Source organism: Coffea eugenioides, chromosome 2 (assembly GCF_003713205.1).
Source record: "Coffea eugenioides isolate CCC68of chromosome 2, Ceug_1.0, whole genome shotgun sequence".
Classification (NCBI taxonomy): Eukaryota; Viridiplantae; Streptophyta; class Magnoliopsida; order Gentianales; family Rubiaceae; genus Coffea; species Coffea eugenioides.
In genome coordinates, this window is record NC_040036.1 from 79,347,825 (window position 1) to 79,371,377 (window position 23,553).

Here is a 23,553-nt window from a genome sequence, read left to right on the forward strand (position 1 = left end):
ATTTCTAGAATAATTAAATTTAGTCATTGAATTTGATCAATTATTTGTTATCTATAATATTTCAAATGACGAAATAAGCGCAATAATGGCTAAATCTATTCAAGATTTTCTCGAGTTATCACATTCTTCCCCCCTTAAGAAAATTTCGTTCTCGAAATTTTACACTGTTAATCGTAAAAAGTTACGGGTATTCTTTCCTTATTTTATCTTCCAATTTCCACGTCACTTCGTCTAATCATTCATGTTTCCACCAAAATCTTAACCAAAGAGATTTGTTTCTTAGCGTTTTCTCTTTCAGATTTAAGTTGAAAGTGAGCAATAACACTTCGAATAACAATCAATGTATAAGGATACAGATGGCTCTCAGGAGCCATTCTCCACGAACTTGATCAAAATTAACTGCAGTTGACCCTCCGTCAACTTTCACTATCTAAAGTCCAAGTAGATCCTTTTTTTTTTCTCAACACACTCCGACCAACTTACTCCCACCGGGCCCGTTCTTCTCACGAGAGGGTTTGGTATTACTCGAGTATACCTTTTTATAGCCTAGTCGAGGGATTCACCCAACGACGTCACAATAAGTGGTCACCAAGTCAGGATAAGAGGCCCTCCCACCCTAAGGTGTGGTACATTCCCCTGCCTGGTGGTTTAGTTGACGAGTCCACGCTCCAGTCAACAGTTGCAAGGTTTTGGTACTTGAGTTAGGATAAGAGGCCCTCCCACCCTCAGGTGTGGTACATTCCCCCACTTAGTACTTAGCTGGGGTTTCAGGGTTTTAGGTATTTGAGTTAGGATAAGAGGCCCTCCCACCCTCAGGTGTGGTACATTCCCCCACTCAATACTTAACTAGTGCAAGCAAGATATTTGAGGAAACATTTCAAGCAAATCATCACTCGAAAGGGCTAGTGCGATAAAGTACACACTGCCCACTTCGATGGATCAGAAAAATCACTTTTCAATTATCACATAACAAGTCAAGAAAGCACTTTAACAAGATAAACATAGAACAAGCAAGGACACTCACCAAAGATTTAGTGCTTGTCAAAATCACGTTCAGGTGTAACTCCTTGGTTGTAGTCCAAATCTGCGATACAATATCATTTAAAAGCTTGAAATCACTAGAGTTCGGAACTTCAGAGTTTCGCTTTAAACAGATCAAGTAAATGAAACTCGTTTAGATAGGATTCACGTTATGTATCAAACACTAGAAAATTCATGCTCGCTCTTTTGGTGTTGCTAAAGAAGCAACTAAAACTTTGGAATTCGCATTTGAGTCTAAAAGACGAAGAAAATATATTCCAAGTGGTCACCACTTTCATTTTTTCCAAAGGTATGAGTTTCGGCCAAATTTTAGCTTATATACCTTGACGAAAGAAGACTCGAATACCATAGACAATCCAAGTTCAATTCGACCTCAAATCTTCACTCAAACCGCGAGTACACACGCCTAACCTTCGAGTGAAAATGTGGGCAGCATGCCCTTTGTATTTAGCTATTTTCCAGTCATTTATGGCTTCATTAGTTTCCTCAACTCACCCCAATTCAGCATACAAGCAAGCTCAAAACAATAGCTATTCAACTAGACTCAATATTATCCACTTACAAGTCAATTCGAGCAGTGCAACCATCCAAATCAAAGCTAGAAGTTAGAAACTAGTTTTAAAGACAACTAGCCACACAGTAGGTTTGACATCTCTCGGCAGTCACAACTGAAGCTATGCTTATCGAATTGGGGTAAATTTTATGGCGTTTCGAAACTAAAACAGAGGCCTATATTTCCTATGAAAACACCAACACCCAGTTCTTGCATCTTCAAGGTCAAAATCGCAATCTCAGAGAAAACAGAAGACTGTCAGCTAATCTGGGTATTTGGGTAGTCAAGGGTATTTTAGTTATTTCATTAAATAAAGTGCTCCAATTGAGTTGAAATTTTACAGGTAACTAGCTAACTCAATTCCCTAAAACTTTCATGTTTTTAGCAAGAACTGATTTGTTCTTTATCATGGACGAATATGCAGTTCCAGTTGGGTCCAAAAACTGGGCAGAGTCACTAACCCTAGCTGAAATTCGTTAATCTTCACCAAAACTAGAGTATCATCCAATATAATTCAAGATTCAAGTCATCTATCCAATAAAATGTAACATAAGAGAGAGAATAAGAGTTTCTTAGCTTAATACCTTCAAGCTCAAACTAAGTCGAGTGCGATGAAGTACACTCTAGACTTAGAAGGCGAGGGACAATTGAAAACACTTCACAATGAATCACTTAGCAATATTCATAATACATACACATAAATAGTTAACACATAATTCGGAAAACACTCACCAAGGATTCAAATGACTACTCTCGAGTCTCAAGTTGATTTCCTGGTTCACGGCTACTTCCTAGTACAAGTTAATAAGTTCAAAGTAAATATATAATTTGTAGTCGATTATTTGTTATTCTTTTATTTAAACTTATTAAAATCAAGTTTGACCTTAAAATACAACCATAACATTCCCAATATTTATTTATCATTTTATTTTCGAAACTTATTGACTTTATTATTTTTAAACCATGAAATACCTATCTTCAAGTTTATAAACTTGTATAATGTTTAAACTAATATACTTTCTCAATCCAGTATTAATTATGGCTTATAGATACTCCATTTTCCCTTTTAAGACTAACTAAGCTCTAGGTTGTTTGTGAATTAAATTTTGTTTCACAACCTTAACTTCTCAAGTTTTATAGTCTCTTAAATATTATAAAAACTAATTTAAGTGATTAGGAGCTATTTCGTGTATATAGCTATAACAAATTACCTTAGAGTTTCTAAAACATTATATGAGTCTTAATCTCATTACCAATTCAACCATTCAACATAATTCAGCAATATTACTTTCAAATCCATTAGGTTTGGTAGCTCTAAAACAAGGTTAACGTACATATATAAATTTTAAGATCTTATAAAACATGTGAGCTAAGATTAAATCATTTCATTCTAATCTTAATAATTGAAGCTGATGGAACTTTTATTTCTTCCCTTTTAGACTGAACTAGACTCTAGTTTGCATGTTATTCCTATTTGTTCCACTTCACTAGCCCTTCGAGTTTTAAATTCCTTAAAATATTCAAAACAAGGTTAAGATGCTACAATCGGATATATATATATATATATATTTATATGAATAGTTACAACAAACTATCTTAGAATTTTGTGCAAAAACTTCAAGGAAAGTTCATCTCTTCCCTGTTTTGGCCAACAAGTATAATTTCCAGCAATATCATTCAGATTGTTCAATAAATCTCCATCTTTTACTTGCTTGAAACACTAAACACGTAGCTCATAATTTGCCCACCCAAACTAGAACAAATAACACACAATTCCAGAACATAATCCCACCAAAAGTCTCAACTAATTCGGCCAGCAACACATTACAATTTCCAGCAGATAGCAATTTAACATATGGTGCTTTCTCCATAATTTTCTTCAGTTTTAACTCCAACTCATCATGCAAAAGATGATTCTCCAACTACAGAGTAAACTTGATCATTAACATAAAATTTTACAGCCAGAATGTCAAAGGAAAAACTGATCTGAAGTCTCTTTCTCTCTCTCGGTCAAGCTGTGACTGTTTTGGACAGCAATCAGTTTTTAAACAAGAAATTTCTCCATTAACTACTTCAGTTCCCATTCAACTCCAACATGCATGCTAAAACTAAAAAAAATTATGCAAGGTACTCAGCTTCAACGTAGGAATTTGGAACCCAAAATTCTGTCAAGAAAATTGGAAAATTTCCTTACTTCATCTCTTGGCTAGCTAGACAGAACCACCGGTTAATTCTTGCAAATTTTTCACTCAAGCTAACAACTCTGCACTAGTTACTCAGATAAGACAAGGAAATAACACATGGTTTGAGCTTCTAGAAGAAAGTTACTCCATACATTCGGTTACTAAGCTGCAAATTTCAGTTTCTTCCTCTCGGGTGAAGCTGAAAAAATTCCAGCATGTTTCGTCATACGGTCTCAACCCAAAGTTCCACCTTTTCCCCAAGTTTTCTTCAACTAAATTCTAAGTCTAGCTTTTGAAAGTTAAAAGTGAAGAGCCAATAGTGAGATCTTGAAGATTAGTGCCAATTCTGTTTTTAAGATGAATAATTTTACTAATCGTTCAATGGTAAATGGAATATATGCCATCTCTTGCCCAAAATATAGGTTTAGACTTAAAATTTGAGTGAAATCGTAGTTTAAGTAAGAACTATGCAGTTGTGAACAGCTCTAAACCTTGAGGAGAGTTTTCAAAATTGAGGTGAGATAAGTTTGACGAATTTGCCATGTGAGATGAGTTCTCGATGACATTGTAGCTTCTTAAATTTTATTGGAGGATTATTTGGGGCAATGTCCAATCGGATAAAGATAACTAGTTGTTAGGTTATTAGAAAAGCCAATGTATGAAATGTTTGAGATCATTTAGAATACTTAAGAGCCATTGATGTACTTAAGTAATGATCATATTATTTGATTTGATATTAGACGCAGTAGATCTATAATTTACTAAGAAATTTTGATTAGTGTTACTAATGGGGTAATTGGATTAGTAAATGCACTTGAACAATTGTCATCTTGACTATGTTGGGATATTTGAGCATAAAAAAAAATTGAACTGTTGTGAATAGAGGTAGGAATTTCAGGGATCTACCAGCTCTATTATGGATAGAAACCAATAGGTTGGGATGATTGAGTCGGAACTTTGCCATGTTTGGATATTGAATGTACTTAAAAATACTTGTTTGACTTCTTAAGGGTACCTGAGCTTCATATATGTGGTAATTGACTTTGTTATATGATGTAACTTAATTGATCATGAATCTATTTTGTAGTAATAATATAAATCGAATGAATGTGTTTCTGGGTTATGATTAATCACATATAATTGATTATTACACATTTGTACATAGACTAGTTGTGAGAGTTATAGAGTTTAAGGAGTGATAACGTTAAGTGAAAACGTCAGGTTATGATGTTATCTTACTTATAGATTGTTTAATTCGGTATAACGCTCAGTTGGATTGTAAACTAAAGTAGTTGAATTTTATACACTTGGGAAAACAACCGATACAACACTTAAATTGGAAAGAGAAAACGCTAAGAAACAAATCTCTTTGGTTAAGATTTTGGTGGAAACATGAATGATTAGACGAAGTGACGTGGAAATTGGAAGATAAAATAAGGAAAGAATACTCGGAACTTTTTACGATTAACAGTGTAAAATTTCGAGGACGAAATTTTCTTAAGGAGGGAAGAATGTGATAACTCGAGAAAATCTTGAATAGACTTAGCCATTATTGCGCTTATTTCGTCATTTGAAATATTATAGATAACAAATAATTGATCAAATTCAATGACTAAATTTAATTATTCTAGAAATTGAGAATTTAGAAATATCCTAGAATGATGTCAAAAAATTAAAATTAAAATTAAAATTAAAAAATTATATGAATCAAATAAACATATGATATGCATACCGTAATTTGTGTGATTTGAATATATTATAGTTGAACGAGTTGCATGTCTAGTGAATTTCCTATAAAACCAAATGTGTGAGAATCTAATGGATTAAGGAAATACAAATGAGGTTGGGAGTTAATGTGTGAGTTAATAAAATCACAGCCATTAGTAAGCAAATAAGTGGATATCAAATGACCTAACTAACCCTTCATCCTAGCTAATTTACCGTGCGACCAGTTGGATACCTGAGTTCTAGAACTAAGTAGAAGCTGAGTGGAGAGCTTTGGAATTATCACCACCGACTGAAGAGGAAGTTTGAGTGATCAGCTACTCTGGTATCATCAACCGAGAGGAAACAAAAGAAAGAAAACAGAGAACGAAGCTTTCTTTTTTCTTCATACCCGAAACTGTGAGAGAGTGTGAGAGTGAAGGAGCATCTCTGGTTCCTTCCAGCCATAACCGAGTGAGTAAGAAGAGAAAAACAGTCGGCAACTTCGCGTATCAGCTACATCAGTGGGGGAAAAAAAAATAGCAGGTGCAAGAGTTGGAGGAGCCAGAGCTGAGGGAGAGGAAAGTGATCTGTAATTATCGAGCTTTAGGAGAGAAAAGGTTAGAATCTGTAACCACCCTTTTATTTCTTGAATATAACTGAGAATAGGGGCTGCATGTTGGGTTTTAGCCAGGAATAACAAGATTTAGCTGAGCGGAATTCTGATATGGAAGTAAAATAGGAGTTGGACTGAAGTTGGGGAACCGTGAGCTTGCATGTTGAGTTACAGCCTGTTATTATTGTAAAACTGGAAACTAATGATAGGTTTTTCATGTAATACGTTGGCTTCTGATGTTTTGGGAAGTTTAGTTGAAGAAAACTTGGGGAAAAGGTGGAACTTTGGGTTGAGACCGCATGACGAAACATGCTGGAATTTTTCTAGCTTCACCCGAGAGGAAGAAACTGAAATTTGCAGCTTAGTAACCGAATGTATGGAGTAACTTTCTGCTAGAAGCTCAAACCATGTGTTATTTCCTTGTCTTATCTGAGTAACTAGTGCAGAGTTGTTAGCTTGAGTGAAAAATTTGCAAGAATTAACCGGTGGTTCTGTCTAGCTAGCCAAGAGATGAAGTAAGGAAATTTTCCAATTTTCTTGACAGAATTTTGGGTTCCAAATTCCTACGTTGAAGCTGAATACCTTGCATAATTTTTTTTAGTTTTAGCATGCATGTTGGAGTTGAATGGGAACTGAAGTAGTTAATGGAGAAATTTCTTGTTTAAAAACTGATTGCTGTCCAAAACAGTCACAGCTTGACCGAGAGAGAGAAAGAGACTTCAGATCAGTTTTTCCTTTGACATTCTGGCTGTAAAATTTTATGTTAATGATCAAGTTTACTCTGTAGTTGGAGAATCATCTTTTGCATGATGAGTTGGAGTTAAAACTGAAGAAAATTATGGAGAAAGCACCATATGTTAAATTGCTATCTGCTGGAAATTGTAATGTGTTGCTGGCCGAATTAGTTGAGACTTTTGGTGGGATTATGTTCTGGAATTGTGTGTTATTTGTTCTAGTTTGGGTGGGCAAATTATGAGCTACGTGTTTAGTGTTTCAAGCAAGTAAAAGATGGAGATTTATTGAACAATCTGAATGATATTGCTGGAAATTATACTTGTTGGCCAAAACAGGGAAGAGATGAACTTTCCTTGAAGTTTTTGCACAAAATTCTAAGATAGTTTGTTGTAACTATTCATATAAATATATATATATATATATATCCGATTGTAGCATCTTAACCTTGTTTTGAATACTTTAAGGAATTTAAAACTCGAAGGGCTAGTGAAGTGGAACAAATAGGAATAACATGCAAACTAGAGTCTAGTTCAGTCTAAAAGGGAAGAAATAAAAGTTCCATCAGCTTCAATTATTAAGATTAGAATGAAATGATTTAATCTTAGCTCACATGTTTTATAAGATCTTAAAATTTATATATGTACGTTAACCTTGTTTTAGAGCTACCAAACCTAATGGATTTGAAAGTAATATTGCTGAATTATGTTGAATGGTTGAATTGGTAATGAGATTAAGACTCATATAATGTTTTAGAAACTCTAAGGTAATTTGTTATAGCTATATACACGAAATAGCTCCTAATCACTTAAATTAGTTTTTATAATATTTAAGAGACTATAAAACTTGAGAAGTTAAGGTTGTGAAACAAAATTTAATTCACAAACAACCTAGAGCTTAGTTAGTCTTAAAAGGGAAAATGGAGTATCTATAAGCCATAATTAATACTGGATTGAGAAAGTATATTAGTTTAAACATTATACAAGTTTATAAACTTGAAGATAGGTATTTCATGGTTTAAAAATAATAAAGTCAATAAGTTTCGAAAATAAAATGATAAATAAATATTGGGAATGTTATGGTTGTATTTTAAGGTCAAACTTGATTTTAATAAGTTTAAATAAAAGAATAACAAATAATCGACTACAAATTATATATTTACTTTGAACTTATTAACTTGTACTAGGAAGTAGCCGTGAACCAGGAAATCAACTTGAGACTCGAGAGTAGTCATTTGAATCCTTGGTGAGTGTTTTCCGAATTATGTGTTAACTATTTATGTGTATGTATTATGAATATTGCTAAGTGATTCATTGTGAAGTGTTTTCAATTGTCCCTCGCCTTCTAAGTCTAGAGTGTACTTCATCGCACTCGACTTAGTTTGAGCTTGAAGGTATTAAGCTAAGAAACTCTTATTCTCTCTCTTATGTTACATTTTATTGGATAGATGACTTGAATCTTGAATTATATTGGATGATACTCTAGTTTTGGTGAAGATTAACGAATTTCAGCTAGGGTTAGTGACTCTGCCCAGTTTTTGGACCCAACTGGAACTGCATATTCGTCCATGATAAAGAACAAATCAGTTCTTGCTAAAAACATGAAAGTTTTAGGGAATTGAGTTAGCTAGTTACCTGTAAAATTTCAACTCAATTGGAGCACTTTATTTAATGAAATAACTAAAATACCCTTGACTACCCAAATACCCAGATTAGCTGACAGTCTTCTGTTTTCTCTGAGATTGCGATTTTGACCTTGAAGATGCAAGAACTGGGTGTTGGTGTTTTCATAGGAAATATAGGCCTCTGTTTTAGTTTCGAAACGCCATAAAATTTACCCCAATTCGATAAGCATAGCTTCAGTTGTGACTGCCGAGAGATGTCAAACCTACTGTGTGGCTAGTTGTCTTTAAAACTAGTTTCTAACTTCTAGCTTTGATTTGGATGGTTGCACTGCTCGAATTGACTTGTAAGTGGATAATATTGAGTCTAGTTGAATAGCTATTGTTTTGAGCTTGCTTGTATGCTGAATTGGGGTGAGTTGAGGAAACTAATGAAGCCATAAATGACTGGAAAATAGCTAAATACAAAGGGCATGCTGCCCACATTTTCACTCGAAGGTTAGGCGTGTGTACTCGCGGTTTGAGTGAAGATTTGAGGTCGAATTGAACTTGGATTGTCTATGGTATTCGAGTCTTCTTTCGTCAAGGTATATAAGCTAAAATTTGGCCGAAACTCATACCTTTGGAAAAAATGAAAGTGGTGACCACTTGGAATATATTTTCTTCGTCTTTTAGACTCAAATGCGAATTCCAAAGTTTTAGTTGCTTCTTTAGCAACACCAAAAGAGCGAGCATGAATTTTCTAGTGTTTGATACATAACGTGAATCCTATCTAAACGAGTTTCATTTACTTGATCTGTTTAAAGCGAAACTCTGAAGTTCCGAACTCTAGTGATTTCAAGCTTTTAAATGATATTGTATCGCAGATTTGGACTACAACCAAGGAGTTACACCTGAACGTGATTTTGACAAGCACTAAATCTTTGGTGAGTGTCCTTGCTTGTTCTATGTTTATCTTGTTAAAGTGCTTTCTTGACTTGTTATGTGATAATTGAAAAGTGATTTTTCTGATCCATCGAAGTGGGCAGTGTGTACTTTATCGCACTAGCCCTTTCGAGTGATGATTTGCTTGAAATGTTTCCTCAAATATCTTGCTTGCACTAGTTAAGTATTGAGTGGGGGAATGTACCACACCTGAGGGTGGGAGGGCCTCTTATCCTAACTCAAATACCTAAAACCCTGAAACCCCAGCTAAGTACTAAGTGGGGGAATGTACCACACCTGAGGGTGGGAGGGCCTCTTATCCTAACTCAAGTACCAAAACCTTGCAACTGTTGACTGGAGCGTGGACTCGTCAACTAAACCACCAGGCAGGGGAATGTACCACACCTTAGGGTGGGAGGGCCTCTTATCCTGACTTGGTGACCACTTGTTGTGACGTCGTTGGGTGAATCCCTCGACTAGGCTATAAAAAGGTATACTCGAGTAATACCAAACCCTCTCGTGAGAAGAACGGGCCCGGTGGGAGTAAGTTGGTCGGAGTGTGTTGAGAAAAAAAAAAGGATCTACTTGGACTTTAGATAGTGAAAGTTGACGGAGGGTCAACTGCAGTTAATTTTGATCAAGTTCGTGGAGAATGGCTCCTGAGAGCCATCTGTATCCTTATACATTGATTGTTATTCGAAATGTTATTGCTCACTTTCATGAACTTGATATGCTCGCTATTTTGCTACGTGATATTTGTACTTTTCAATATTGGTCAACTTGCTATTTGGAACCTCACTGGGCTTTTAGCTCATTCCACGCCATTTGTTTTCCTTACAGGGGGTACGAGCGAGACGTGAGACTGGTACAGGTTAGTGTAGTTTAGTAGTTTTGAATTTTACGATTGTACTCACGCTAGTGCTCGATTAGAACTGAATGTATCTGAAACTCATATCTTTTGATATATGTGGAATTGTACGAATGTTTGAAATAGAAATGAAAGTACATGTATGTTCCAAGGTTGGAAACTGGTATTTCTTTTACTCTTGAAATTATAACCTATTATATTTGAAGTGAGTGAGTGAGTCCTGGCGAGAGTTGGGCAGGCGGTCCGCTAAATGCATCATTTGCCAATTTCTTGGCTTCATTTGATCCTCATTCCCCTTTATCTGATGTAGGAGCAGTTGTAATTGTTGTATTGAAAAAGCAAATAAAAATTCTCAAGACAATGTAATAATTTTTATGGCTACACCCTAAATTCTACTCACTTTCCCTTCACTTCAAACAACTAGTACTTAACATTTCTTTAGCGAGTAGTCCTAATGAACACTAGTTAATATGTCTAAATTATACCAAAATTACTGTGTGAATAAATACATTCACATTTGTGCCACCTTCTATTTTTAGACACTTTTCTAAATTATTGTCACATTTGTAAAATATAAACACTCTTCTTGTTAGCTAAATCCCTTTATCAATAAAAGTATATTTTGTTTAGACTTTAGATAAAATACAAAATTAAAAAAATAAGTATAAAATATGAGTATGTAAAATACAAAATAGAATTAGTATAAATTAATATTAAAAAATTAAAATGATAAGCAAAGTGAGGCAAGTGCCCATTGACCTGAATCTTGATAGTCTTTCAACTATATCTGGTAGCGGGATACCTGCTTATATGCAGGATGGATAAGGATCAAAAAATAGCTGACCCGTAAAGTGCGAGTTAAGTCAATCAAATGATATATAAAGCGGATACCCAGTCCGTATCCACTCCTAATTAAACCATGTAGGAGTTTCAAATAATATCCTCAACAATTTTATTCCACAAAAAAAAAAACAAAAAGATTGATTTTTAGTTATGCCTGTCAATTGGTCCAATGAGTTGGGTTTCAACAATACGAGGTCAGCCCAAGAAACATTTATGTGAGCCCGAGACCAGCAGCGTGATATTTGCCCAATTATTGATGTTGGTTGCTATACGTTATACTTGGGATCTGCCAACTCGAATTTTTTTCGCGAAAATATGCCTTTGTATTTCTTGTGTGCTTTAGTAAGAATTAAAAAAATAAATGTGTGTTATATAAATGTAATTAGAATATTTGTGTATTAAAAGGTGGGCCTTACTCAAATCAAGCCTAGCATGGACCCAGTGCAGCCCATAATTTAATTGAGCTTCAGAGTTAGGCATAAGCTCATCTTGACCATAATTCATATGAAGCCAAATTATATCTTTTTAAAATGAGCTGGAATTGGGCCTTTACGGTTGGAATTCCCACGACACGATCTTGCACGATCCGAGACATTTATCGTTGAAGGTGCATTTGGACCGAACAGTGATCTGTCCAAAACCGGGCCGATAGATTAGAGCGTGGCTCGATCTGAGAGAAACATTAATACTTCTCCTGTCCCACTTTGATAGTTCTGATTTTTTTTCACACAGTTTAAGAAAAAGTAGTTAATTTTGTTAGAACGATCAATTTAGGTAACTATTTTTCTAAAATACCCTCACATTAATTATAGTACAACTTTATGAGAACTTGAATCGATGGTAAAAAAGGAATCAACTCTCATTAAATGAGATAGGTTTATAGTAACAACAACTTACATTGAATAAGGGTATTTTAGAAAAATTAAAATACAATTACATTTTTTAATTGGAAAGTGGACTACAATTTGGGACAAATGAAAAAGGAAAACAGAACTATCAAAGTGGGACGGAGGGAGTAATATTTTTCTTAACTTTTCAACGTGTCTATTCTGATTACATTCTGTGTCTCTCCCCCCCCCCCCCTTCCCAATGAAAAAAAACCTCCCACTAAAGAAAAAGGAAAATAATATTTTGTCTAATTCATGCAGAGTGCCCATCATTCACAATTCCCGATATATGAATTTCACATTCTTTTTCGGTATTGCTACTACTTATCTTCATTCAATATATTTATTAATATTTTATATAAGATCATACATTTATTATTTTGTTATATAAATATTATATATGTAATACTAATATAAAATAGTATTAAAAATTAAAATTTACATAAAAATTTTGAACTATCAAAACAAACTCCAGCCTATTGACTAAATCGAATCAAGTTCAAGTTCGAATTCAAAAGATTAAAATCAGAGTCCGATAACTTAAAGTTGAATTCGATTCGATTAGTTTATAACCCTAATCGGGTCTTCCCAACTCTAACTTTGGAGGCATTGAAGGTTGATATTTTTCCACGTCTCGACACAAAAAATTCTACAACATGCAATGACATGCACGTAACCTAGAGACATATACATTCAATAATACAACATACATCAGCGTCGTCGATCCATCCTCATCCTCCCTTCTTCACTGTTTCTTTTCTCTCTCACACCCTATATCAGAATGCACGAACTTATGATGTACGTTTGCCACTCTAAGAAATATCGTTGCCTCACAACCTCAATTTCAACTATGTTATCGTCATCTAAGTATAGTCCTACCCCTATTGGAGGTACTATAAAGGAGGAAGGATATATAGATAACAGTGCAGTAGCAGAGCAGCTAGGAAGGACAACGTGAAAATCGGGCATGAGCACATTACACTAGAATGCAGAGATTACTACAGTTTGTTTGTCTTGGTTGTATACTGTCAATCGACTTCAGCTCAAGTAGACTTGGGATAAGACTTCACTAATAAGGCATATCTCTGCTGCTATCTCTGTGAGTTCTTCCAAACAGAAAATCCTCCACTAAGGTCATTTTCTCTTAAATTTTGAACTCTTAGCCATGTAACTTCCAGATGGAAGCACGAACTCAATTTCCTATACTGTCTCAGAAAGTGATGAAATTTTCCAGAAAATAAAGCTTTCATCAAAATAAAATAAGATGACAAATCAAACCAATACCAAGAAGTTCTTTTGCTTCAGAGTGCAAGAATTATTCATTAACATCCCAACGTGCATATGGTAGTTCTGAAACAGACTTCTACTTGAAAGAAGTGAAGCACGACATTCTTCCTACTCATCTTGTTCCTTAAATCCTATTTAGCCCCAACCACAACGTTTCTACTTGAAATCGCACGTGAAAGGAGAAGAATGCAGTCACTGGGCAATTTGCTCAATAGACAACTCACTTTCTGCTCCTACCTCTGCCCTACTGCCCGGCCAGCCAAGGTTTACAGCCAGGTCCTCAACTGCCACCTTGATGACATCTGTGCGAACACCAATATCAGTAGCATACCTGCTCATACAATACATCCCAGCTGTTACTGTCGCCACACCAACAGGACTTGGCATTAGCAGTTTCAGAGGAGAGGAAAGCAGCGCCGCTAGTGGAGCACCAATAACAGAAGAAGCTTGCCCACTTCTTCCAACCCCCAGACTGTCAACTGTCAGAAGGCCTGTTTTGCAATATAGAGCAAAGTCCTCACAGTTGTTTTGAAACACGTCATAATTCCCAAATCCATTCTGCAGAAGATACATTGCCCGATGAATGACCGTTTCAGGTGGGTCAGATGCTGCAGTTGTGCAAGTGCCTCCTCTTACTTTGGCAAAAAAAACAGACGGAGTTACTCCATACTCAAAGGAGTAGAGGGAACCATTCTGCAGGAAACAATCAAGGCATGTAAGTACTACCCCACTCTTTGGCTGCCTAAATCCACAGTCAGGAAATGTTGGACAGGATGAAGGGAGGGCTATCATTTCATCATCAGAATGGTCAGAGGTTTCGACACGGGTAAAATGAACCACTTTGCTTCCACCAACAAAGATACCTGCATTATGATATATGCTTAGAAGACCACAATACATGATGTCACTACATTGAATATAGCATGCAGAATAGATAGATGGTCTCAGCATCAAGAGAAATTCGAGATTCTTGAAGTTCTTGATCTCCCAGTTTAGCTCGATAACCCGACGTATCTCAGAACACCGCACAAATATGGGCACAAAAATCTACAACCTGTATTCCCTTTGCCACACAGCTCTTTGAAGACACTATTGCTACTGCTTTTAGATGGCAGCTCACATTGAGGAGGGAAACATTCCAAAAATAACATAAAACTCGTCAAGTGTGTCAAAGTTTATCACTTACTTTCTGGAATGCATTTCCACCTTAAGCAACTATTCCCTAAGTGGTGACAAATTAATTGTTTTTGGTTTATGTCTCAAAGGTGCTTATCACAAACTAAGGTTGAGAATAAACGAGCTATACTTTCATGCCTCTCCATTACCTGGATTTAGCATTGATATGTCTAGAGAAAGCACATTGTTGCACATACCAAGGGAAATAGATCCCACGAGGAAACAAGATTTTAAACTGCTTTAGTCGCAACAAGATTTTAGACTCAGTACTGTCTCTGTCTTGTTAATCATTAGCGTGCTGCAAATTCAGGCTTCGAAGAATTCGTGGTAAAGGAGATGACAGTACTGCTGTTGATCTGCATTTCTGTTATTTAATCATTAGCACTCTGGAACTAATTAGCTCATTTTAGGGGAACTACTCCACTTATTTCAAATTCTCAACCATCGAAAGGACGCTACTCGCACTCAGAGCACATGATAAAACTTCAAAAATGAGGTTCTGTGTACATATGCATATGACTTAAAGTACTGCCCTATTCAACTTTTTTGCAGGAATGAAGTTGATTTTATCTCCTTTTTTTTTTCAAGTAGATTTTATCAGGTAAAAATAAGAATCAAGTAACGCTTAATTTCAGCTCGAATCAGTAAAAATGGAAAACTACTAGAAAATGCCTGCAGAGGAAAGGTATTAGGCAAGAATTCAACGTTGAGTTGGCTTTTCGTCGTCATCAAAAAAAAAAAAACTTTTCGTCAACTGCAGAGCAGAAAGGGAAATCACATCACATCAAGGACTCGTAGTCAAAAACGTATGTCCAAAACCAAATTCCTGATCTTGATTATTCAGTTTAAATCGTCAGATTTTTGAACTACAAGAAGACGTTCAAATTACGACAACTTCCTTCAAGTAGAGAAATTGGGACGAATAACAACTTGGTCAAAGTGGAGGAATAAGAACGTAGCAACAAAATATTTAATTTGTCCAAATATTCGAAAGAAAGGTCCAGTATAAATTTTTGCATTCCTGAGCCGCTGTAAGTTGGAAACATTCCTTTTTTTCTTTTTTCTTTTTTTCAAAACGACAGTCCTACCCAAGCTTCAATCTTTAATACAAAGATTGCCCCTTTCTGGTTCCTTGGAAATTCAAGCAACGGAGTCAGAACTGAAAATACAAATTCCACTTCCAAAATAACAGATTAACAACAAAAAGCATTAATCGAAAGAAAAGGCCAATCAAATTATAACATCCCCCAAGGAGATTCCAGAGTGCCTTTTTCAAACATTTTTTTGTTTTTCAAAAAAAAAAAAAAAAAGCAGAAGAAGGAAGGAGGACATGCATTGTTTCTTACCATGATGGGAGTAAGCAAAGACAGCTCTGTAAGTGTAGATATGATCACCTGGCCTAATATCAGTCCTCTCCACTCTATTTGTGAGCAACCCCATCTCTCTCTGTTTTGCAATCTGCTACTAGTTGTTGGGGCAAAAGTCAATTTCACTCTGGGAAAATTAACCGGGGAAAAAAGAAAAGAAAAACAATAAAAAAAAGAGGCAAAGTGACACAATAATAACCGCTTCTTTTTATGCCACAATGACAAAGAAGAAGAAATTTTGGACGTGGAAGACAACGATTCGGCTACCACTGCATCTGCTCAACTGCCGTTACCAGTACCGCTGGAAACATATAAAATCAATAATCATTGGTGATGATGATTATGATGACGATGGCGTTTGTGCTGTGCATGCTTGTTCACTTTTTTTTTTTTTAATGTGCAACGAGTACTAGTACTGATTATCTCTCTTTTCTTTTTTTTTTTTTGACTATTGTATTATAGAGGAGGATGCGACCGTTTTCAAGAGTTCAGGGAGCGTTTAAGAAAATTTTGGTACTTTGGTTGGCTGGTTTGGTCTGGTCTCTTCAACTTCTTTGCTTTCAGCATCATCTTTTTCTTTCCTCCCAACCCCAAAACACCCAAAAAAGAAAATTCTTTTCCTTCCCAAACAGCATGCCCCGACTTTGATTCCTTGCTTTGGCAATGGTCCAATGGATAGGTATCCGAGGAAAATGGGGGAAGGACAGAGGAGCAAACTAATCGAGTTTTAATCTAAGTGAGCTGAATCTCAACTTAATTTTATTATGCTCAAAGTCGATGAACTCTTAATGTAAAAATTTGAATTCGAACTCGACCTTAAATTCGAATCAGGTTCAATAATTATTATATATAGTTCAAACCTACTCGATCTTAAAAAAAATAAAAATAATTATATATATATTTTTAAAATAAATAAAATAGTAATTTTTTCTTAACAAATAATTATTTTTATTAAGAATATTAGGAATATATAAATGAACGACTCACGAGCTAACGAGCTGAATTTCTTTGTGTTCAAGCTCAACTTAATTAGTTTGAGTTCAACTCTAGTTCAATATTGACCGGCTCATAAGCGCTCGCAAGCAACTTTAATTCACTTGCAACTTGGCCCCCAACTTGCGGTACCCCCCGGTTGGAAAAGTCATGCCTTACCTCCTGAACACCGTATCTGCAGTTCCAAAACTTACAAAGTCGCTACTCATTAGTAATATTTATGATTCCTACCAACCCATATTTTCATGCTCTGGAAGTGTGGTAGACAACTCATGGTCATTTATGTAGCAGGCTGTAGTATGAACAAACATATTTTTGTTTACAGCATTTCACTCATACAAGTTTCCACAAGAAAAAATGTAATTCTTCACTTGGTTCAATTGTTACAAGTTTGTAAACACACACTAACTTGAAGGTTCAGCTGCTCCCATGTGCAAATCCAGTTTTGGACATAAATGACCAAAATAAATTATCGTTCTGCAAGCTTTCGAAATCAAACACTAGGATATGCTTCCATTAACCTTGAAATGAAGCTACGAAGTACGATTTATACTGCTACAAGATAAGCAAATAGAGGAGTTTTTGGGTGAATCTTCCTATCACTTGCCATTTGGCAAAATATCCCCATTGATGTGCAACGGCTGTGTATACACTCTCGATTTACACATATACAAAAACTTTAAAAAAAAAAAATTTAGACGAAGATAAGGCTACATTCCCATTAGCTTTGTAAGAATATGTCCCAATCGTATACCTTCACATCGAAGCTGGAGTCTTCAGCTAGTGTACGTCGGAGCTCCTTGGCAGATTCAGCATTTCTAGCCAGCAACAAGGCAAAGCCACCACCTCCAGCACCAATAAGCTTGTACCCACGGCAATAGCGGTCAGAAAATGTAAAGAGCCTGTCAACGAGTTCATTGCTGCAATATGGATCAAGTTCCTGATGCAATCTCCAAGCTTCCATCATTACATCTCCAAGCTCATCTATGTCACAGTTCATCAGAGCTTCCCTCCCAATTTTTGCCAGTTCAGCAAGGCGCTTGATGCTAGATACTAGCAAATTATCCCGTCTGAGGTACCGAGCCACAACTTTGTGAAGCACTTGGTGTGCAAGTCGGACCTGCACATCCATGGCAGTGAACTGTAACCTTAGAAAAGCACCATCGGAATCATAGGTTGTGAAAAATTTCTTGCATGGAAAATAATCTACAAAGGAATACTGACGAGCAAGTTGTCCTAACCCACAAAAATGAACTAGACATGTACAGCGAGACAGAAAAATAACGATCCTCAGTAACAGCACAATCTTCTTGAGATCCAAGAGCAATAATTAGGTGGCAGATTATTAATACCAAGCCATGACTTAATTCGCAAAACATACAGCAGATAAAATAAATGCCAAATTATAGGTTCATCTCTTCCTCTATACTTATCAGGACTTTCAGCTGCATCTGAAAAAGATACATCATGTTAAAGCACTTCTCAACTGAAACTAAGAGTACAATCACAGACCAAGCATTATTGATCCCTACAGTATTGAAATCTCAATAACTTTCTCCTCTAATCTTGAAAGATTCTTACAGTTCTTCTAGTTAAAGGGTTAAACTAGATTCTGAACCAGCAATTTAGTTGCACGAGAAATATCTATCATATCTATCACAGAGAGAAAGAGAGAGAGAGAAAGAGGAAAGAAGCAGTTTGCTTACTTGACCAGTAAATACCACAAGAAGTCGTTGCTGCAACTCTACTATCATTTGAGGAGAAGGCAAGAGGGAAATGACTTGAAGCCGCAATGGTATTCCAGGAAAACTGGAAGTACACTTAATTCCAGGATATAGTCCACCAATTTGATCTTGCCAGCCACCTCCTGTGCCCATAAGCTGTTCCAACACTAAAACAAGTCTGGCAACATTTTCATTGCTTTCATCTTCATCAGTTATTCGGAGAAGTCCTTTAACAACAGCAGCTGCTAAGATGCTGGAAGTCCCCAAACCGCTACCACGAGGAACATTTGCCCATGTTCTGATTCTCAAGCCAGTACAGAGAGGGATTTTTCCACTGATGATATTCGTTACAAGCAATGCCGATTTGACAAGGCGAAAGCGATCGCTGTTATCGAAAGGTGGTGCAATGGAGGACAATTCTTCAATATGTATGTGGTGTCCAGAGTCATCAGTAATTGATATCCCTGTTGTTTTAGTGGTCTCTATGACCGTACCAATAGGAAGAGATCCCTCCAATGTAATTGCCATGTTCAAGACACAACCAGAACGTTCTAAACTCCATGGAGGTGTATCACTCCAACCTCCAACAAAATCCACACGGACTGGTAACTCCACCTTCACTATCCTGGAGCAGAAAGAATGATCTGGATGACCATTTAAGTTATCAGCCCATTGCCCCTCCTTAGAGGACTGACTGGAGGATTCGAAGAGATTTTCTGGGTAGAAAAAGACAAAAAGTCAGATCATACACATACAATTGCAATTCTTGTAAGCAGTCTTTTTGTTGGAAGTTATTAGATCACTTACAGATCATTGCTCGGTGGATCAGGACAATGTATAATTGACTGCAGGTTTACCTATAATTATTTGATTTGAATTCCACTAATTAACTTGTCAAAAGATTACTTTTACCTTTAAAGCCATATCTTACTGCTGAAGCAGTTTCTTCAGCAACTGCAGCCCAAATTTCGTTCTCCACTTCTAATGCTTTCTTTTCATCATTGCATGCTCGGAGAAGATCGACATGGACCTGATATGCCCTGCTTTTGGGAAGGGTCTGAGAATTTTGAGCCTGAAGATTGGGACTCAAAGAAAGAAATTCTCTGCACATATCCCCTCCACCTCCTTCATTTTGCAGAACTTCTTCAAACAACTGAGATACATTGCGCCCAAGCAAGCCAAAATTAAGGCAAGCAGTAACAATTCCAGCTGCAATATCTGCTTGATGTTTGCTAGAACTTAAGCACATAGATGAAAAGTCAATTAATTTATGCAACTCCTCCAAACTGATACGGGATGACCTTCTCCAGTGTGACTCCAAAGATTCATCTTCCGGGTTGCCCAAGCCCATTAACCATGTTGCCATTTTGAGCATCCCAGAGTACGGAAGAATAGGGAATATTTTAGCATTCCACAAACATTTTTCCTGGGTTCCTTCTGAGCTCCAGAGATCAGTATCTTGAAGGCCTAAATCACCTAAGACCTTGTTCCAGGGTTTCCCACAAAAAGTCCCATCCTTTTGAAATGAATTTTTAGGGTTATCATGGAGACCACAGTAAACAATAACCTTTTCAGTGTACCCTATCAAGGGAACCTCCCAGAGGCAATGACGATCTGGAAGACAGAATTTGGATGAATCTTCTGCCACCAGACTGTCAGCTGCTGGCAAATGCACACCAACAACTATACATTGTGAACCAATCTGCACCCCATGTGAAATGCAGGAATCATATACCATAGAATCTTCCCCTATAGAGACACCAGATGCTATTTGGGTAGAAAGGATTATTGCCGAGGCAGCAATATCAGATACTGTGGTTGCTGGGATGGAACTTAAATGCCTTCGACCAACAAGCCTTGAACCAGTTTCACTAAGGTGATCCAAAACTTCATTGGAAGTTCCAAAATGCAGGAATAAGAGGTCATCTACAATAAAATATGCAAAGAGCTTCACCAAAGGACCGATATGCATCACTTTCATTAAATAAATACACTATGAACACAAACAAGATGTTTTAAAGACAAATTCTCAAACTCAAACAAGTTAGGTGACATGATAAAGAACAATATATTGGTATATTACTAACAACATTACAAACATCATGATATATTCAATAAGATTCAACCTACAAGCACAGTAGCTGAACATGCTTTGTTTTCCCAATTTGCGGACAAGCTCTTCGCCAAGAGGGCGCATCTGCAACCATTTATGCTTTCCCGGTACCCAAGCTGCCACAAGATCTTCATATAAGCTCATCTGCACACGTAAACAAAATTTAAAACACCAAGAGTTAAGAAGTTGAACTTGCTAGACTGCAAAAAGAACCAAGAATTACAATTGGAGCAGTAGCTTCACGAGAAACGTATAATGAAGTGTCTCTACTAGAATGATAGAAGCACTCAAGCTAAGTATCACAGAGAGGAGTACTTTGCGTAACAACATAAATGCCTGTCGGCTCTGATATTGTGTTCTTTAGATGCTGCTTGTATTTGGCAACAAAACTTAGCAATCAAAATTTGAAGAGAAAAGGATTGTAAAAATAGAATGAAGCGATGTCATACAACAGACAGAGTATCAGTGGTGGAAGAATAAATGATGTTTTGAGAATTATGTATGCATAACAAGTCAGCAACTTGACAAGTAATGGAAAATGTTCTGATAAGATTTTAGCCAAAATAAAACATCCAGCAAACAGAGTTGTAAAATATTAAAAGCAATCATCTCAGCTATGCGCAAAAGTTGGTGCAACCATCAAATCTTCACAGCTAATGAATGACATGGCTTGCCTCTTTCTTGCTTTCCAAAAGCTCCGAGATCATTGGTTGGGAGGAATAGGCAAGTCTTACAAGATCCATCCATGCTTTACCACGAACTGCAATTATTCCTGTATCCAGCAATGTTCTGCCATCATCTAGAATTGCCTGATGGTCAACAAGCTCCTTTAAGCTAGGTTTCTGAAGCAGATTCTCCACTAAACTGATGGCAAAGTTTTCATCTGATATCACAGATTTTGATGCTACAACAACACCATGGTTGGATGCTATGTCAAGAGTATTGGGGACAGTGACTATGCAGGAGGCATCATCAGGAAGAACCAATGAGCTGGCATCAAAACAAGGAAGAACATCTCCTGTCATGGTGAGTAATCCACCTGAAAGAATGGTATGGTCAGCATGGCTACATCAAGCTCTAATAGAAGCAAGAAGGAACAAACATCAAGAACCATACAGATTCCAAGCAAGGACACACATTAAATGATTATGTGATAATGACAAACATGAGAAAGTAACCTTCATTCTTGAAAGCTTGTCTGGCACAAGAAGCAATTGCAAGTATATGATCAAAAAGCAGAGGTACTGGCCCGTCCTGGTCATCTGATGCCAGGTAAGGAAGTGGCAGGAAAATTTTTCCCATGGGATTCGCCCATGGGACTCTTTTAGAGTCACCTCCAGCATGAAGCAACAAGATATGCTTCTTGGCAAGCAACTCAACAAATGCCAAGGAAGGAACTCCGTCTTTTAAGCCTACATTGGTTTCAGTGGATATAGAATTGGAGCTCGTTGTAATTTCTACCTGCAGACGTCACCTGATATACTTAATCAAGAAAGCAGCGAAAATACTACTAAGGATCACAACAATGTCCTAAAAGACATCTTCTCTCTGAAAGATAAACTATCATAACTGTACAGAATTCTTCAATATCATATCCATGTATTACACAAGCAAATTTATCAGGGTATCTTGTTTTCCTCTCCATAATCTATCCTCTCTCAAAAGATAGGTAAGTGCAGCTGCAAGGACACATCACAAAACACAAAATCTAATTTTCTAAAATTCAAGTGTGCCAATCTAAACATCTTGGTACATAACTCCGGGAGGAGCATATTGCAATGGGGACAAAACAAAGTCAGCAATATATGAAATATAAGTAAAAACTTCTACCAACTACCTTGCCTCTGCTTTTGCGTAATGTATCTTCCGCTTATTGTACTGTAATAGGGGAACTTGCTACTTCGAACCCCAAAAAACAAACCATGAACACTATTTTTTCCAATTTCCAGTAATCTGAACGATTTCATCTTTGCAAAATGTGGGAATATGATTTCTTTGGAGCAAATTCAGAAAAGATTGGATCAGTCATTATGATCACGACTTCAGTGTCATAGAACTCGTGCAAGGAAAACAAAAAAGCAAAGATTGTTGAGAAATAGGATTGGATTAGTTAAAAAAAAAAAAAAAAAAGCAGCAAGACGGAGTTGTTTACGAAATCCAGAAGCGGGTACACAAAGACCTCAGAAGAAGAGTAAGCAGAAATTGGAAAGATACACTAAGCAAGTAAATATTGATAATGCAGGGAGTGGAAGTTGGGGCAGTAGTAGTACCGGAGAATTGAGGGTGTAATAGTGTTGAGCGAGGGCGAGAAGGGCATGAAGGGTGGCGGCGCCGGAGCCAATGCGGTGGCCATGGGGGTCGGGGACGGCGAGGGTGAGAGTAGAGGGAGCAATGCGGCCAATGCGCTTGGCACGATTGAGATGCCAATGGTAGAGGTGGGCCTGGTGGGGGCTAGCGGCGGTGAGGACGATGGCGTCCCAGGTGGGAACCCTGGTGGGATGGCGGACGGAGAGGCGGAGATGGTACCATGCCTTCCTCAAGGTTGTCTCCAGATTGGCTTTGCCTCTACTCCTCCGCTTAGTCTGAGTCCCATCCCTCCTGCTTTCCATCATTTAATCCCAGGCGGAGGGAACTACTATTGCCTGTGATTTCTACAGCGGATCCAAAGTTAGCCGGTTGGTGAGAGTGGAACTCGAAACCACCTGCGATTCCCCAGGCGTCCGCGCTCTCTCTGGCCGCCGCCCATATCACAAGTACAAACAAACTCTCATAAATTATTACAACATCAGAAGTCAGAACTCAGAAGTCAGAACCATCTTCACTTGTGAATGGATAATCCCAATCCCGACACACGAATGGATAATCCAAAAAATACAGAGCAAAAGGTGGTCCCGACCCGACATATAGCGTCGCCCGGACTT

General features: G+C 37.0%; 2 protein-coding genes across 3 annotated transcripts; both read right to left on the reverse strand.

The window, feature by feature from the left end:
• Positions 1-13,198: 13,198 nt before the first annotated feature.
• LOC113761835 lies at positions 13,199-16,308 on the reverse strand. 2 transcript variants are annotated; one of them, XM_027304987.1, is made up of 3 exons: positions 16,002-16,308; positions 15,782-15,893; positions 13,199-14,122 (listed from the first exon to the last, which is right to left on the reverse strand). In XM_027304987.1, the coding sequence occupies exons 2-3, from the start codon at positions 15,873-15,875 to the stop codon at positions 13,452-13,454; spliced, it is 765 nt and encodes a 254-aa protein (XP_027160788.1). In that variant the 5' UTR covers positions 15,876-15,893; positions 16,002-16,308; the 3' UTR covers positions 13,199-13,451. The 2 variants fall into 2 exon arrangements, with proteins under 2 accessions (XP_027160788.1, XP_027160787.1); XM_027304986.1 differs by having other exon boundaries at positions 15,782-16,307.
• A 972-nt stretch (positions 16,309-17,280) lies between these two features.
• Positions 17,281-23,534, reverse strand: LOC113762492 (bifunctional fucokinase/fucose pyrophosphorylase). Its single transcript, XM_027305965.1, has 7 exons — positions 22,903-23,534; positions 21,811-22,093; positions 21,307-21,671; positions 20,650-20,776; positions 19,432-20,445; positions 18,502-19,235; positions 17,281-17,915 (listed from the first exon to the last, which is right to left on the reverse strand). The coding sequence occupies exons 1-7, from the start codon at positions 23,242-23,244 to the stop codon at positions 17,517-17,519; spliced, it is 3,264 nt and encodes a 1,087-aa protein (XP_027161766.1). The 5' UTR covers positions 23,245-23,534; the 3' UTR covers positions 17,281-17,516.
• Between the last annotated feature and the right edge of the window lie 19 nt (positions 23,535-23,553).

Coding starts and splice junctions, on each gene's coding strand:
- LOC113762492 (XM_027305965.1), bottom strand. CDS start 23,244: ATGATGGAAAGCAGGAGGGATGGGACTCAGACTAAGCGGAGGAGTAGA. Junction 22,094..22,902: donor ATTACACCCTCAATTCTCCG/GTACTACTACTG, acceptor TGACGTCTGCAG/GTAGAAATTACAACGAGCTC. Junction 21,672..21,810: donor ACAAGCTTTCAAGAATGAAG/GTTACTTTCTCA, acceptor CCATTCTTTCAG/GTGGATTACTCACCATGACA.
- LOC113761835 (XM_027304987.1), bottom strand. CDS start 15,875: ATGGGGTTGCTCACAAATAGAGTGGAGAGGACTGATATTAGGCCAGGT. Junction 14,123..15,781: donor CTTTGCTTACTCCCATCATG/GTAAGAAACAAT, acceptor ATCATAATGCAG/GTATCTTTGTTGGTGGAAGC.